Here is an 18,071-nt window from a genome sequence, read left to right on the forward strand (position 1 = left end):
GAGCCTGTAGCCATGAAGCATGCATTGATGGTACAACACAACCTATGCAATAGTGCTGCATACTTAAATGTAACATCAGGTACAGGTACCGGTACAGAGGTTTAGGTTCAGGTCCGGACCTGTACCTGAACAGTTTGAAAAATTAAATGTGTTTTTCTTAACTCCAGTATCTTTCTTCAAAGAACATAACTAGGTTTCCTACCGCCAAACTCCCTTGGCCTTGCTATCAAAACTCCCGGCCTGCCTGAATGATCTGTTGCATGTTGGTTACGCTGTTCTAAGGTGTCACTTTGGTCACGTTTTGGTGGTGCATGAGGCCATGAGGTATGTCAAGATTATTTCAGATTTCTCCACATGTACATTTGTGGTCTGTGGAAATCTGTATCTTTGCTTCCTAGTGCTTAACCTTCAAAATGCTAAGGTAGCTGTTTGCAATTGGCACCAAATTTGTATTGATTGACCTTATTTTGTAAATAGATGAAATGAAAACGAGGAACATAATGTGTTTGAACAATTGATCTGGAGAAAGAAAACATCAGGAAAATAAAAAGTTCAAAAGTTATTCCATACTTTGAATTATAAATAGTATATTTAATCTATCTGTCATTCAGCTTATGTTACTTGCCAAAGTCCAACTGCGAGGTGTACTAACTATGTAAAAATCAATAACAATCTATAGTATAGGTAAACTAACAAAGGCTGCATTCCTTGCACTTGGGTAGAAATGCAACGTTTAGAAAAAAAAACAGTACAATGCAACGTCATTCCTAGAATGAGACTCTCCATTCGTTGTAGATCAATAAATCAATCAAACTTTATTGCACCACAAATGTAACAGGTACAATGTATGGCAAGTTCGTAGATTGTACAAATTATCAAGACATATGATTTATATGTCTTGCTTATTAACAATGCTAATGAATTCTACAAAACTTAAGACTAAACGCTACGGTATCCAATAAGAGTAATACAGTATACGCATATGGAACATGTATTACATGATACACAGGAAACTAAGTTTACATCAATTATTTACGTCAGAGATGATTCTATTTCAATTTAGAAAAGAACTAGATATGTATTGGCCTATGTACAAGGAAATACAGTTAGTACTTCGGTGTCTGTAATATAATACGTCTGTAAGTCATGGTTTAAATCACATGTATTATGTATTATGATGTTTGGCATTGACGTGTGAAACTAAACATGTCTGCTGTCTAAAGTAGGCTAGTTTCGCTGGTACCATTGCCAGTCAGTCATCAAAGGAACGGTATGCCAATAATGACTCATTGCGCAAAGAAAACAGCTATTGTATAAGTGGCTATCAATCTATATTCCAGTTGTAAGTTTGGACTCGGGGGCAGTGCCACGTTACACAAATGATCAAAGACATCAAACACTTGCCATTTTAAAACCTTCCTCCCTATCCAGTACTTTGGTTACAATCTTGGGTTTGTTGCCCATTATATCACAACCCCCCCCCCCCCAAAACGTAAATAAAGGCAGGGTCAAATGATCCACCGAAACTTTAAGGTCAACAATAATGCACTGCGCAGGTCAGGCCGTCAGCCAATGGCGTTGCGCGTACATGTTTACTAAGGGTCGGTGTAACGTGAGGCGAAACTAAGAACATGAGAAACATTTCTGGCGCTACGATGTTGGAAACATATGACGGTAAAATGCCACGTAGTTGTCAGAAGACGGACATATTCTAATTGCAGGTAAGATGACAAGTTATACATTCGTCTATCAAGCACTAATTGCAAATGTAACATGATAGAGACGATATGCTAACATACTATTGAAATGAGAAGACTATATTCATCACAACGATAGATTTCCTTCGTACTTTACAATCTCAAAATAATCGATAACTATTGTTTGTGGAGACTATTTATGAGTCTAGTATGAAATAATGAAAGGGCTTTTGTAAGCAGAGCTAGAAAAATATATATTTTCGGTGATAGTATATATGTCAGACTAGTACTTCCGGGTGATTTGGCCTTTCCTCTTGATATACATGTACTTCCCCATGTCACATAAATTAAACATAGAAATTGTTCACACAGTAGAATGGCACACTCGGATAACCCAAAGTTAATATACTGATCACCTAATTCGCTCTAGCATTACATTTACTGTTCATGGTATGGTATTCTGAAGTCATGACCAAATTATGACTGAGACTTAGCGGGTCTCGCTGAGTTGCGTCATATGTTTCAAGACTCAAATGGGAAGATCGAGTACAACTTGCCTAAGGCACATGTATCTGCCGGGTATATTACTACTTGACGTGTGTGCTGCGTCATTTATGTCCTTCCTATTGTGTTACTATGATTAGAGCTAAATATTATACGGCACATACGAATACGGAGAATGAGAGAATTGAAGATTAATGATGTCATCCATTGTTTGATTAATTGCCACAAAGAGTTAACTGATTATTCTCGACTCTATTACAAAATATTCCCTCCCCTAGCTGGGAAATCCTGGATACGCCCAGGTAAATGCTCACATGATGTTTGTTTTGCAAATATCTCTTTTGTATAACCACACACATTGGCGGGGATGATGAAATACCAGTGACATTGACCTTATGATTGCCTGACAGCATCGTAAATATCAATATTGGGAGTAAAGGTTGAGTTCAGTAAACGCTTATGTCAGCCAAACAACCTGGGTTCATATAGTTATGTGCTGTAGTGCGCAGAAAGGCCTTTTTCACATGCATCGTAAGACTGGTGTACGAAAAGAATTTCCCATTACGCGACAACACAATTCTCATTTGAACCCACGTACAAGTTGGAGATTGTAATCTTACCACAGCTATTCAAGCAGTTATTACCAGAAAAGTTTTTTGAAAATGTCACAACTTTTCATCGAAATGTTTGTGTGGACATAGCAGTCAGCAGATCGGAATGGGCGTTCTTTTTAATCTCCAAGCAGATCTCCACGGTGCCAAATTCGTACAAGCTAGCCAGAGAAGCTCCAGTCAGCCAGAGAACTTTGAAAAAAAACCCAACTCCTTATGCCAGTTGGATACGGTCTTTGCAACCGTTGGGTCTGCATGCTTGGAGACTAGTTCTTTTGTTTCCTGGCTTTTGTTGAGAATAATGAACGGACGCGAAAGCAGACAAGGTAAACAGTAACATAATATGGCGCACCGAAACTTGTGTCAGCTTACAGTTCAAGCTCAGTAATTGCTATCGCGAAACAGAGTCCTGCGAACTTCCGAGCAAGATTGTGCGTCCGTGTGTACATTAACCTTTTGAAAGGTGAGAGTGTAGTCAGTATACGGTACAGTATGAGGCGATCACGAGATTAGAGAGGTGTGTAGCAGTGACAGTACGACAAGGAGACGGGTGAAACATATCAGTGAGTGTGACGGCTCAGGCACGCATCTATCTCAAGCAAGGTGAGTGGAGTTTGTAAGCGTAACGGTCATGGTTCAAGCTGAGATTCCCAGTATCAGGACTCGACAGCCTGTGCGAAGATATGTATCTCAACGAAAACACACGGATATGAAACTGTGGCAATCTTTTCACGTTACTAGTAACATAACAGTGTGTGCAAGAAGTCATTTGCTTGTTTTGAGTCCTATTGTTTTCTGCTCGAGAGAGAAGGGGCGAACTTTTGTGCTGTTGAAGACCGGGTAACCGTCAATAGTTTATTAGTGTAATTCTTCTTATGTTTGTTTAGGATAATCAACCAGGTGTTGAAGCTACTGCCACTGGGTCTAGTTTGGAAAGGGCCTGTCATGGAATGTCATTGACGCAATAGGGCTGTCCTTACCTATGTATAAGCCTGTGGGAACAAGTTGTGTAGTGATAAATTAGTAAGTAATGCGTAAAGATGACGACATCCCTATGTATCAATTATATCCATAATTTTCTACAATCGTGCATTGATCTTTTAGGATGAGGACAAAGGTAAATTATGGGATTTTGGACCAAGTAAATGGCATTCTGTGTCATCAGGAACCTGATACCGTGACGTAGCCGGCGGCATTACTAGACAGACAGGCCAAGGTTATTGTGAACTTTTGGTATCGCACATTTCCCGGTGGGTGTGCAGTACTGTAGGGCTGACGTCATTGTTGAGTTGCGCACGGTCGAGTGCAAAAAATGCAAGTTTAGTCCCTTCACTAAACTTTTGAAAACCCTTCTTTTTCTTTAAAATTTTGATCCATTTTGGAGACTTTTGGGCTAGAAGGAACAGGTAGGGTCTGAGCTTTCCCAGTTTGGTCAAAATTTGTACGTTTCAGGATCTTTCAGTAGTTAAGTTGATGTAAGGAGATATCTTGAGTAGTGGTTTGGTTTGACATGCTCAAAGTGGACTATTCCAGCCTAGAAGTAGGTCAAAGTTGAGGTTTGTTTTCTTCTGTGCATGATTCTAAAGCAGACAGCTGTGGCTTTCTGGTGCATAAGAATTTTTGGGGCTCGCAATGTCAGTAAGTACTTCTCTGAGCCCTTGTTTCAGTGCATTAAAGCATTACTTCCTATTGGAAAGTCTGACTCTGGTATATGGGCCTAGCCTTCTGGGTATCTATCACGCTGTCTTTCACTCAGTCTATTGGGAATGAACTTCTTCATTCAATAAGATTTAGAAAAAGAAAAACACTGTTTCTGTACGAAATGCAAATTCAGAAGGTCTTTGGCAGGTCACCTGCTTGACTTGACGCCGTGCGTTGAGAGGTCAAGGTTAGTGCATCCGGCCGCTGGCTGGGTTCACCCGGAAATACTAGATCGATGCAGGTTAGGCTATTATCACTACCGGCTCCAGAAACAAAGAAAACACACCGTTCTGAAGGTCTGAATGTAGATAGGAAGGTCTATTGACGCTTCTGTTGTCTTGCGGAGGTCACGTGCAATGCAGCCAACTACGCTGGCCTCCCGGAAATATCCGTAGCAGCCATGCATAAAGTAACCCAAGTTCGTGCATGAGAAGCTGTCACCTGCATCCCTCTGTCAGCACTCTCTACATGTATGTTTGGCCCGACGTTTTTATTTCCTCCTCGTATTGGGTGTATGCTATGACGTCGTTACGGTACTGAGTTAATGTCTACGGTTCTGCCGTACGTACAGTTTGCAGACTTTGTCCTCTATGACATCTTGGGTAGTTCCATTTGTCTACCCAAGGACATTATAATGTCCTTGGTCTACCATACTTTTGTCTGGCTTTCAGCGTAATGTTGGACGAAGCATGAAGCAGACTGGCTTGGCTTAGATTCCGATCGTGTGCCAGGCACGGCAATAACGGCGTAGTGTACAGGTAGTCAATGGTATGATCGCCACGGTAGCGATATCAGGCTTGGCTGTAGCAAGTGAGCCAGGCTTGGCTGTAGCAAGTGAGAGAATATAAGTCGTAACCGCATGCAAGCACAGATGGGTCACTATATATGAGGTGCATTCCTGAAATTTTGAAAAGTTTGTGGGAAAGGCCGCAATAGTTGTCCGGCGAGTAGGATTTAGGTGACTAAAATTCTTTCTTATCTCCCAATTTCAGTTCGGCAGGCACGGTATCGTGAGCAGATATTCACTTTTTTCATACATGTACCAACATCTTATATCCTGACTAGCACTATCGGGCACACATCAAGATATTTCATAAACTTACTGACTGTCTATGTGAACAGTAACGATAGTGACAAGTTTCCGCCTGTGGACCGTGTTTGTTTGTTTGTTTGTATTGCATAGCCGGTAAACTGCATCAAGGCGTAACACACCAGGTTTGTACTGAAGAGTACAAGCTGCATATCCGGACAGATTTATATGATCCACACACACAACGGGAAGGACCCCTACTCTTTTCGATAAGCGTGTTGGGTTCTTTAACGTGCTTGAGTTAATTGTGGCTCTTCTCAAACACGGGACCTCGACGTAACGTCCTATCCGAGGGACGTCCCTAACCAAAGCTAGCTACTCATTTTCACCTGAGTAAAGTGGGGGAAGTCGTGTAAAGTGCCTTTCCCAAGGGCACAACGTCAACGGGACAAATCAAGGAACCCCGCATTCGAACCCGGTATCTCTGGGTTCTGGGGCCAAACACCCTGCCACTACGCCACCGCGACGCCATATGTTTAATGAAGATTGTTTCCCAACTTACAGAGCTGACGCAGTGTGGACCGTCCACTGAGTGACGATGGAGTACCTTTGGGCCTACGATCCCTACACTGATTCTTTTCATCTCGAGGAGGAAGAAAGTCCTTATGTTCCTCCTTGGTACTTCTACTCTCCGAGACAACGGAGAAAGATTGAGTTAGCGGGGAAAATGCATTGTATACAGTAAGTCGCTTATATACCACCCTCCTTAAAGCAGGACCCCTATCGCTCGATTCGTCGTTGGCTCGCTCGCGAAGGGGCGCTGCTCTTCAGCGACGGTAGACACGGTTCTGGCGCCGTCGCCACCAAAACAGCTTCAGCCAATCAGAGGGTTTGCTAAACCTCATTTCAAGCAAAAGCGCCAAGGACGCTGGGAAGCTATCAACCAATCAGCTAACGTCTCACATCGTATCTTTAGGTTCAGAACAAATTAACCGCCAAATAAGGATAGCTCATGAATTATTCATGAGCAACTGTCAGTAACGGCGCCAGAACCGTGTCTACCGGGGCCAAAGAGCAGGGCCCCTATGCGAGCGAGCCAACGACGAATCGAGCGATAGGGGTCCTGCTTTAAGGAGGGTGTTATATACATGAATATACATCATTGTTTTGTACTTTTGAATTAGATGTGTCACTACCAAACAGCAGACACGATCTTGATTTCCTTAAGGTATTTATCTAATTTTTACGTTTTTAAGACAGTATGATGACAATGATTTTAAATGATACAAAGCATTTGTGATATATGGCGGTAAGTTGCAAAGCTTGTCGGTTTGTTGGTGGGCTAGTATGTAAACAAGATATGTAAAAAAGTAACTAGATGGGGTTTACCTGTTTCTTTTATGTGAATTTTCTGTAACCGAACAATGTGATTTATCTAGTTAGGCGCGTAGCATTATTACAGTATGTTCTTTGGGAACAAATGCTGAATGGAAATATGTCGCAATATGGCTTCCTAGTAAAATGGGAGATTGAAAAGCCAAGTGTATAAAATATATAACAATGTATATATATATATTAGGATATCTGTTTGTCATTATTTCAGTTCATCGATGCAGGGTTTTGGTCCAGATCTGGAGCATGCGTGTGAAGTAAGCTGTTCTTCCATCTGTTTGTTATGATATGCACATACGATTCTACATGCAGAATTGAAAGTTTGGCACTGCGTTTTAGTCTTGTTTTGTTCACAAATATCTAGTATTCAAAGAAAGATGTGTCGTTAACTAATATCAAGAACAGTATGCATGAGTTTCTGTATTTCATTTGCATTTGGTTTTGAAATTTGTCATGAGTGGATCCTCCGTCTGCGTAAGCCAAGTTACAAAATGTTGTCACCTATTTGTGACAGAGTGATATTTGATACAAGTAATTTTATACATTTTATACATAGCCGAATAGATGGAAAAAAAACGAGCCAAATTCGATAAAAACATGGTCAGAGGAGTTAGCAAATAAGACGTCTTGTCTGACAGGTGCTCTGTCCACTGATATATTTGCACGATTTCTACTGCCAAGTTAATATGTTAATGTGCGTGTTGTATTGTGTTGTGTTGTGTTGTGTTGTGTTGTGTTGTGTGTTGTGTGAGGAAGGTAAAATTTTACGTGACTAGAAGGACCGAGTAAATGTAAGATATCAATTAAATAGGATGGAAGGTGTTCAACAGCCATCTATTTTTTAAAATTTGTCAGGGCTGCCTGGGCAAACTCAAGAAGGACTTGAAGGAGGAAGCGAAGGGCTGCTATGATGAGCAAGACTTCGAGGCAGCTTATCGCTACTACTCAAACTGCCTCGAAGTCTGTCAGTGTGGAAACGGTATCTACCTACCTACGACTGATTGGGAGTTTGTCCGCATAAGCTACACCAACAGAGCAGTGTGCTGCTACAGACGGGTAAGGTCACAAGCATCTTAAAGGAAACCCAAGCAATATTAAGGCCCAAAAGTTGGATTTTGAAAGTCAAGTTATTTAGTTATTTCTATACATTATTAGTTCAAACAACACAATCACAATCGAAACCGACGTCCATCATGCAAAACTACGAGGTCGTTGTGATGTGAGGACTCAACTGAAAATCGTCGCCAGGGGTTTGGTAGGCTCGCGAAACTAAGGGGATCATCGTACGGCATGTTTTCGCACGGTTTTAGAATTCTCAAAGTATGAAGTTATTACGCAAATGTGCAAAAATGTGTTAGTAAATGTCACTACCATAAAGATTTCAGCATTTTTTTCCAAATTTTGGGCCCTAATATTGCTTTGGTTGCCTTTAACAAAATTAAGTAGCTGGTTTCTCAACTCACAATGCTGGTGATTGAAATCAGTTTTTTCCCCAGTGCGTATATTATCTTACTTGATGTGTAAAAATGTAATGTCCTGACTGCTTAAGGTCATTGCGGCTCTGAGGGAAGAGAGTGAAAGATGGAACTACATATTTCCTGGAGAAGAATGATAGGGACCGATTTACTTTCAAAGATAATTGTTCAGAGGTTGGACATGTCCTACAACACTTCATTGGCATATGTATTTAGTTTGTAAGCGAAACGAAGAAGAAACCTCATAGAATATGCACTAACATAATTTTTAGAAAATGATACATTTCACATTGTGTTTTCAGCTTGATGATTCCTCTCCTCTTGCCATGACAACATTGAAAGTACTAACCATAGTGTCGCGTAATATCTTCTCTGTCTTTACACTGCAGGGTGACTACGGTCTCGTCATTCAGGATTGTGAAGCAGGTACCAAAGTCATTTCATCTTTCATAATTCTTACACATACACACACACGTCTATGGCGTCCATTTACGCTACCGCCTTGTTGCTTCATGTCGATTTTTATAAACACAGAGAAAAATCTAATCTACTAGCCAGAATATGTGACAATCTTTTCACTTGCATACATCACGAGACACAACTTTCCATCACCTTCTGGAAGCTTTACCCTTTCACAAGTTGTAACCAAAACTATCGATGTTTTTCCCCTTCCATTTAGTTTACGTTCGCTCCACCCACCCTCATTAAATGAGGACCCCTATCGCTCCACGTTAGCTCGCTCGCGTAGGGGCCCTGATCTTCAGCGCCGGTAGACATGGGTCTGGCGCCGTTACTGACAGTTGCTCATGAATAATTAATGAGCTATCCTTATTTGGCGGTTAATTTGTTCTGAACCTTAAGCAACGATGTGAGACGTAACCTGATTGGTTGATAGCTTCCCATCGTCCTTTGCGCTTTTGCTTCAGATGAGGTTTAGCAAACCCTCTGATTGGCTGAAGCTGTTTTGGTCGTGACGTCGCCAGAACTATGTCTACCGGCGCTGACTCTCTTGGACACTAATGGAGATCTTGATAAAACAAACAAATATAGACGAACAAACAGTTTAACACCACCGTTGATCAAGCGAGTTAGTGGTGGCGAACATAAACTCGCGAGGGTGGTACTCAGTCTCTTCTTCCAACAGCTCTGAGACTAGTAGAGTTCCTGAAACTCCCTCCGGAAAGTCGACAAAAGCCATTGTACTGGAAGGCTATGGCCTTGAAGAAACTCCACCGTTACACGGATGCATGGAGCACGGCAGAACAATGCAAACGGATAGCTTCGGTAAGCTCATGCGTCTAGCACAAACACCCATTCGACCTCACCTCCATTGAATGCCAGGCCATATAGATATTTGGCTGTTTGTATAATCCATAACCTATTGCTTTGATATACAGAATATGACTGTTCATAAAAGATACCTCCATCCGAATACGTCTTGCTATTTACTGTACAAAGATTACATTGTATGGATCAAAATGACCACAAAATATGTAACTTGGGATGTGATGAACGCCCTAAGATAAGCACTAGTCAGACAAGGACACCAATTACATAAAATGATGTAAAATGAGTGATCAAATTTGCCATTGTACCCGAGTAAGACTGCAGTTTTCCTGCAAAATACTTACGCTGAGTTGATTTCTCTTCTCTTGGATTCAAGTTTAAAATTTCACATCGTATCTTACAGCACAGATTAGCTATGATTATAAATAACAGGTAAATTCTATGTTTTAGGACGATTCATATATACGCGCACTGATGGAAAAAATCCGCCCACGGCTTGCCAGCTCGGTAAGTCAGACTTCTGAATGTTGTGCTTAAATGGCATGAACAAATAGGTTATAGCCTATATAAAAAGGTTATTGTATGTGTAGGTGGTTGGCAAGAGTTCAGATGTCGTGAGTTGAAGTAAGCCTTTGTTGCATACAAGGTTCAGGGGCGCACCCGGGGTAGGCACCATCTTAAATTCCAAACTCTCAACGCCCGGACAGACAGACAGACAGACAGACACATACAAACATTCGTTCTTCCCCCGCACCATCCCACAATGGAACGCCTGGCACGGTTGTATCGGCTCCCACCGTTGAGTCATACCGTGCCAGGCTGGAGGCCTGCCCGCCTTAGCCTGGGACCTCCTCCCCCCCTACTTTGCCCCTCGCGGGGTTATCTGGAGGGGGGGGGGGGTAACGATGAGGATGATGATGAGGTTGTCTGCAATGTTTGGGTCTACTTGCAAAATGATTCTTACTACAATTATAATGTGCTCCGTTACCACTCGCTATCTAGTATGTCGTCGTTTGCTTTTAGTAAATTGTGTAGGTTCTCCAACAGCAAGACTTCTCATGTTGAGTTTTTTCTCCTCTCTTGATTTAAATTCTTTACTCCACATCTTATACTAAAACGTATTAGCTATGATTATAGATAACAGGCCAATTCAATGTTTTAGAATGTTTTATCTCTACGAGCACTGCTTCCACCTGACGATGATCCTCATCAGGCAGAATCCCTGGAAGAGCAAGCTGGGCATGCCTACCAAGTATCAGATGATACAGCCAACTTGGTAAAGACTTCTGAATGCTGTACATACATTTAACCATATGCATTATCTAACAATCATTGACATGAACAAATAGCTGCGTCCTGTATAGAAAAGCTATTGTACGTAGGTGTTCGGCAAAGTAACGTAATATAATAGAAGAATGTGAATGTCAGAGAAATTTAGGGCCAAATTGTAAAGTTGCAAGTAAAGTTGCAAAATGATTACAAATGTAATTAGAATTCTACATGTATGTGTTCTTTGTCGTCAGTTGACTACAGTATGTCTATTTTCCAACACTTGACGAACGAGAGATACTTGACGTTAGTTAAGAAGTTGCTTGTGTGTTTTGAAGAAGGGGTCAAAACAAGCTGATGTGTCTGTACCACAAGAAGCAAGAACAGAAGAGAGCGACACCAGCACGAAGTCCAAAACTACACATCAAACACCTGTTAATACGGTAAGGGTGTAGTCGAACATGGTGATTTGGGAGCCAGAAGTCCATTAGTACGGCCACAGCAAGTAAATGTTAAATTATGCATCATATTTCAATTCTGTGGTCACCACAAATCTTAAGTGTGAATAAGCCAAAAATATTTGAAGCGATCTTTTAAAAACGTACATCAAGACGTTTATGAAATGTAAAGTATTAAGCTTATAGTTTTGAATAAATCTTGGAGAACAGAATGTTACAAACTCCCTAAGAAACAATATACAGTGAAACAATTAGTGGGGAAAAGACCTCCCTTTGATTTACAACGAATATTTTTCTTCTCTCCGCAGCCGAAAAAGTCTAAGAAGCAATCGAAAGCAGAGAGGCGGAGAAAGGTATGCGCTTCAATTCTATATCTTGCAGTTTGATTTCCCCATAGAGATTCTGAAGTTTTACCTCAGCTTGTAAGTATGAACAATGAACCTGTTTGGATAGTCTGAGTTCATATTGATTGTGTAATAATTATTTGATATTGTGTAAGGAAAGATTAGCGATGTAATGATCACCATTCCTGCAGGAAATGGAGAGGTTTGACCACAAACTTCAAGAATTGGCAAAGGAAGAGGCTGAGAAAGAGGAAAGGAACAAACAGGTTAGTTACATTGTAGACACATGTATATCAACATCGAATCTAAAAACAGAAAAGAGCTACAACAGTATGACATCCAAAACTGCACTTCAAGCACATGTTGATAAAGGCCCCCTCTCACTGGGCTCCGGCACTGCGGCGGCACTGCCACGGCAGATTTTTACGGCACTGCCGCGTTTCTTCCACCAATTTTCATTTGCACTCTCATTGACGTGCGGCGCATTTGCGTTTGAAGCCCAGATAAGCAAGTTATTGAATGAACTTTATTGTTCGACAATCGTATATGGTACAATATATGGCACTAAATCAACAATACTGCAAGGCTAACCTATCCTACAATTATAAGTACAAAACATTATCGATAACAGTGTATGAATTACAATAAAGCCATGTATGGATTATTTTTTTCCCTCGCTTTTAGGATGAAGTATAATGAAATTGACTTATGTAGGTGGTATAGGAGTTGGACATGACAACAATACATGGGACATATCGTTCTGTGTACCAGATAGGCTGAAGTTTGTCTTGGTAGTAATACTTTGTAATAGCGCATCTGTCTCTTTGCCATAAGTGGGACAGGCCATGGCCATTACAAATTGAAATTTATCTTCAATATTTTCATTACATGTGGGACACAATCTGTGAGTGCCTGGTGTGTTGTGGTGTCGATCATTTTCAACTTCTAGGCAACGTGCGCTGATTCTCAGTGTAGTTATACTTACTTACTTACTTACTTAGTTCGAGCTCCCGCTCGAACCAATCCTGAAAGCTCTCTCCACAGCACTTTGTCCTCCATGGCCCTTCGTAGTTCCTTAGTATCTTGTAAGTTTGTGTCACTACGTAGATTGTCTAAGTAGGTGACCCTGGGTCTACCCCTACTTCTTTTTCATTTAGTAGTAGGCTCCCAGAGAACAAGATAGTGTGCAGGGATTTCGGGATGTCTAATACAGCGACCAGCCAGTTTCATTCTGCGCTGTTGAACTTTCTTCGCGACTATATAACTGTAGTTATGCGTATTGCTTTATTATGATTTGATGTGATATAGTCTTCCCTACCAAAGTGATTTTTTATTTTATAAAAGTTTTTGAGTTTACTTAAGTTTCTAAGTGGTTCCCTCCAGCCAGGGAGAAACGTGAGTTTCACACTTTCTTTAAATGTATATCCAAAACGGTTGGTATCAACGTTAACGTTAACTGCGGGGCTAAGCCAAACATGTCTACATAATATGTCCTGAACGTGAGTAGCCCAGTCATTTTCTTCTTCGAATGATAAAGTGTCGTATGTTCTTTTTTAATAATCCTGTTAGTAGGTAAATTACTTAATCTTAGCGAGAGTATCTAATCAACTATGTTTGACTATCAACGATCAATAGCAATTCTTCTAATTCACCCCTTACGGCGAAACATTGAGTAAAATTTGCGATACAGTGCCTGACTGCTATATCAAGTTCAGTTTATCACTGTATTTCTTGAATGGCACAAGAGCAGGGCGAGTGCATGTAGACGAGTAGTCTGATTCCTTTCCTGAGCGACTAGTCTATCAACTTCCGTACTGGAATAAATGTACAATGCAGAGATCTAATTTTCAGTGGGATTAAGTAATATCCCAATGAAAATATCAGAGGATCAACAGCTACAATCCTCAACCTCACTACAATGCAGTAAATTTGGTTTAACCAAACTCTTAAACAGATCAATAGCTAGGGAAATGGACCGATTGCAGTTTGATGGTAGTGCTTTCAATTAATCAGAAATCGCAGTGCTGTCAATGGATCAAAATACAATGCAAAATTATTTTAAAAAATGCATCAAAAATTGATTTCAAGTGATAAAAGGATTTTCACTTATGACACTTGGTGCAACAAAGGTAACATGTTATAGAATATACATATAACCTTGAAACTGACATATCACCTTTACACAATAGCGCGCGCGGTGAGCTCCCGGTAAGCTCCCGGCGAGCGCGCGGCACTTTGCCACTTGCGTTTTTTTTCAAATTTTGAAAAAAATCGCCATTTCAACCGGCACGCCGGCGGTGTGGACCGGCACTGGCACGGCACTGAGACGTCACTAGGACGGTACGCTGAGGTCTGTGCACGGCACTGCGGCGGTAGCCATTTCCAAGCTACCGCACGTTACCGCCACAGTACCGCAGCCCAATGAGAGGGGGCCTTAAGGTAGGGGTTTAGTCAACCACGGTGACGTGCTTTGTTTTAAGTGCATTAAGGAAGCAGCGAGTTAATGTTTTGGATTATTATATACTGTAAATGCAGAAATGTTCGCGGTGGTTTTATGTTCGCGGTTTTCGCGGTGAACTTTCAGCGCGAACTTAAAACCACCGCGAAAGTTTTTGGCCCCCTTATGACTGTATCACTTCTATTGTTTCAAACGTGAACGTAAAACCACCGCGCGCGAAGACTCCATTTTCTGCCTACCGCGAAATGAAAACAGCGCGAAGTTAAATGCATTTACTTTACACATTTTACAGTATCTTCTGGAGTCCACAAATCGTCCAGTATTAATAAAAGCAAACAAGATTTATCAAGATTTGATAAAACGTATTTTAAAACGAAAAATTAGTGTGGAAATGACACGTATCGCCCTTTGATATACAATGAATATTGCTTCTCTCCTCAGCCAAAAACAAAATCCAAGCAAAAGAAAAAGAAGAAAATGAAAGCAGAGAAGAGGAGGAGGGAGAAGGTATGAACTTGCCCACTTTTAGATCTTGCAGTTCTCTTTCCCCATAACGTTTCTCACATTTGTCTTCAGCTCATAAGTATGAACAATGAAGCTCTTTGGATAGTTATAGCCTATGTTTACATTGAAAATATAATGCTTACTTGCTTATTGTGTCATGGTAAATAAAGCTAAGCAACGTAATGATCACCATGCTAGCCGAGAATGGATGAGTTTGAAAATCATCTCCAAAAGCCTCCCAAACAAGACACTGAAAGAAGAAACGAAAAAGCATGTCAGAGACATTAAAGACACATGAACAATCGAACATAAGCAAATAATGTACTAGTACTCGATATTGGAAACAAAGTACTCATTGTTCGTAACAATTGGCTCGTTGTTCGAAAATTTCCCTACTTGGCCATGCACATCATCTGGAAATAGAAAAACAAGTGACAAATGAAGTGGTCTTTCAGACCAACATCGTTCGTACCTTCGTATAGTTTAACCCTTGTTTAAGTAACATCAGTCTACCTTTCCCCAACAGAACGCCTCTGAGAGTGCAGAATCACAATCGGAGGCTACAGCCTTTCAAGATGGGAAGGAGATGGCATCTAAAGACAAGGAACATCAAGAGGGCACGGACGTCGTCAGTGGTGATGAAGAAATGAATACAAAAGAAGAGGAAAGCGGGGGAGAGGGGGAAGAGATCGAAAAAAGGAAGGACAAGGGTGACGATACAGTCATCAACAGCCACGAGGGTAGAATCAATGAGCAACTTCAGGAAGAATCGGTAAGTGGTTTCTCTAGAGGCTTTCAATCAAAATATAAGATATCTTGAGTTACAGTAAACCATTCTTGTAAGCAATGTAGTCTGAAATGTTTAGGTCACTTGAAAAAATGGTTCCAATGTAAGTAGAATTCTTTGTGCTCCATCACAATTGGCTATCTACTTTGTCGTGGATTGCTTTTGCTAAGATGTATAGGTTCGAACGAGAGATAAGCAACGTATGTTTGACTTTAAATCTAATTAGGAATTCGCGCACTTTTGTTTAAGGGGTCAAGACAAGTTGATGTGTCTGTACCAGAAGAAGCAGAAACAGAAAAGAGCAATACCAGCACGAAGCCCAAAACTACACATCAAGCGCCTGTTGATACGGTAAGGGTGTAGTCAACCCTGGTGATTTGGGAGCCAGAAGTCCATTAGTAAGGCCACAGAAAGTAAATGTTAGGAATCCTGTCTTCTGGAGACCGCAAACCTTTAAGTGTGAACAAGCCAAAAAATTCCATAGATGTCTTCGAAACGTTCATTTGAAACGGTATATACTATGTCACGTAATAAGCATATCATTTTGAATTTGACATATATTTCTGAGAAAAATTGTTTAAAACTCCTTGAAAAAGTCTGTGTTGTGTGGAAAAGATGTGAAGCTCCCTCTCATAAGGATCTTTCTTCTCTCCTCAGACCAAAACAAAGTCCAAGAAGAACAAGAAGCAATTGAAAGCAGCTGCAAAAAGGCAGAGGAGGGTATGAACTTCACTTCTATAATATACTTCACCCGTAAACATTCTAAAGGTTTTATTTACCTTGTAAATATCAACAATGAGCCTGTTTAGATAGCCTATGTTCATATTGATTGTGTAGTGCTTAATTGCTTATTGTATAATGGAAAGCAAATATTAGTAACGTGAAGGTCACCATACCTGCAGGAAATGGAAGAGATTGGCCATCAGCTCCCAGAAGAGGAAAAACAAGGTCTGAAAGAGGAACAGAAAAAGCAGGTTAGTGACATTATAGACACGTGAACAGTCGAATATCAACGAAAAGTGTATCATTGATCGACACAATGTATGCGTTGTTCCAAGTACGGTGCCCGTTTTTCAAAAGGTTCCTTCTGTTGTATGCGGGCATGCACATAACCTTGTAATAGAAGTACAAGAGACAAGGCACCATGAAGTTGGTCTTTTAGACCTACATCATTCGTACCTTCAAAGCGTTTTAGCATCATCATCATCATCATCATCTATCGACCCCCGAGGGGGGGGGGGACGGGGCAAGTCCATACACAACCGCCGACCACTCCATCCTGTCTGCCATGGCCGCACTCAGGTCCTCCATATGAATTCCGGTGTCTCTGAACAGAGCCCTCGGGAAGGTCAGCTTCCTGGATTGTGTTTCTCCCCGGGGCCTCCACAGAATGAGCGAGGAGATAATCTCCTCACTTGCCCGAAGGCAGTGACCAGCAAACTGGACCCTTCTCTGTATACGTCTGTGTGACATCCGGGGGAGAGAACCTTACATGGTCTGGATAGTCGGGTGATGTTTCCAACTCAAGTTCTGTGCTTTGCGTACAAGTGACGTATAAGTTCCATCTAGCATCATCAGCCTGTTTTTCCCCTACAGAAAGCCTCTGAGACGGCAGTATCACAATCGGAGGCTGCAGCTTTGCAAGATGAGAAGGAGATGGCATCTAACGACAGCAAGGAACACGAAGAGGACACGGACGTCAGTGGTGATGAAAAGATTAAAAGAAAAGAAGAGGAAAGTGGGGGAAAGGGAGAGGAGATAGAAGAAAGAAAGAGGAACGGTGACGTCATCAGCCGTGATGGTGGCATCGTTGAAGAACTGCAGGAAGAATTTGTAAGAAATTCTTATTGAGTTGCTTTACGTTTTGTAAATCCGAGAAATATTCCATATACATGTACATCACATATACTGTAAATGGAGTTTATCTATGGACTTCAAGGATTTTAATGAAAAGTATCATGATTTCTGAACTATATTTGTAATACATGTAATATCAAGTCATGTTGACTTCAACGAGTAACATAACATGTGCACACTTAGTAAATTATGTAACTTTTACAGATCGCTGCCAATACCATCTTTGCAAGAAACCCTGTCTGCGGCCCTAGCCCTACCCACAGTTCCAGTAGCAGCTCCAGCCCTAGTTTTGGCCCAAGTTCCAGTGCCAGCCCAATCTCTGGTTCCTCAGCCAATGATCCCGACACTATTGCACCCGTTGGGGCTGCAAGCACATTGGTATCGGGCAAATACGAATTCCTCTTGGCTTGCGATGTGTGCTTTGTACAAGAGAAAGGTCTGCATGGCGTGGGAGCCTTTTCTTACAACATAAGCACCAATCACAGGTGTAAAGGAAATATTTTACTCGCAAGGAATAGGAACAGCGGCGAATCTTTCAAGAAGATTCGCCCGATCCTGAACCGGCACTTCATGGGGACATACGAGCTTTGTAGGCAATTTCAAGAACATTGTCCGTGCAAGATAGGAGAATCTAGGTAGGCTGTGGCTTATGAACGTCTTTTCCTAAATCGTGATTTGTGTCCCCATTATGTTGTTG

At 41.2% G+C, this 18,071-nt stretch overlaps 2 protein-coding genes across 2 annotated transcripts in view; both read left to right on the forward strand.

Moving 5' to 3' along the window:
- Positions 1 to 18,071, forward strand: part of LOC136440051 (rRNA methyltransferase 2, mitochondrial-like) — a 217,257-nt gene that overhangs the window by 19,430 nt on the left and 179,756 nt on the right. The gene's annotated exons all lie outside the window — the stretch shown is intronic.
- LOC136439526 (3'-5' exoribonuclease HELZ2-like) overlaps positions 1,610 to 18,071 on the forward strand; it is a 34,288-nt gene continuing 17,826 nt past the window's right edge. Inside the window, exons 1-13 of the mRNA XM_066434944.1 lie at positions 1,610 to 1,721; positions 6,108 to 6,284; positions 7,147 to 7,192; positions 7,791 to 7,991; positions 8,800 to 8,836; positions 9,555 to 9,694; positions 10,148 to 10,204; positions 10,860 to 10,973; positions 11,305 to 11,409; positions 11,733 to 11,777; positions 16,420 to 16,491; positions 17,114 to 17,350; positions 17,579 to 18,009. Of these exons, the coding sequence (XP_066291041.1) occupies positions 6,142 to 6,284; positions 7,147 to 7,192; positions 7,791 to 7,991; positions 8,800 to 8,836; positions 9,555 to 9,694; positions 10,148 to 10,204; positions 10,860 to 10,973; positions 11,305 to 11,409; positions 11,733 to 11,777; positions 16,420 to 16,491; positions 17,114 to 17,350; positions 17,579 to 18,009 (1,628 nt within the window). The 5' untranslated portion in view covers positions 1,610 to 1,721; positions 6,108 to 6,141. The remainder of the gene's footprint in view (positions 1,722 to 6,107; positions 6,285 to 7,146; positions 7,193 to 7,790; positions 7,992 to 8,799; positions 8,837 to 9,554; positions 9,695 to 10,147; positions 10,205 to 10,859; positions 10,974 to 11,304; positions 11,410 to 11,732; positions 11,778 to 16,419; positions 16,492 to 17,113; positions 17,351 to 17,578; positions 18,010 to 18,071) is intronic.

This window comes from Branchiostoma lanceolatum, chromosome 8 (genome assembly GCF_035083965.1).
Source record: "Branchiostoma lanceolatum isolate klBraLanc5 chromosome 8, klBraLanc5.hap2, whole genome shotgun sequence".
NCBI lineage: Eukaryota > Metazoa > Chordata > Leptocardii > Amphioxiformes > Branchiostomatidae > Branchiostoma > Branchiostoma lanceolatum.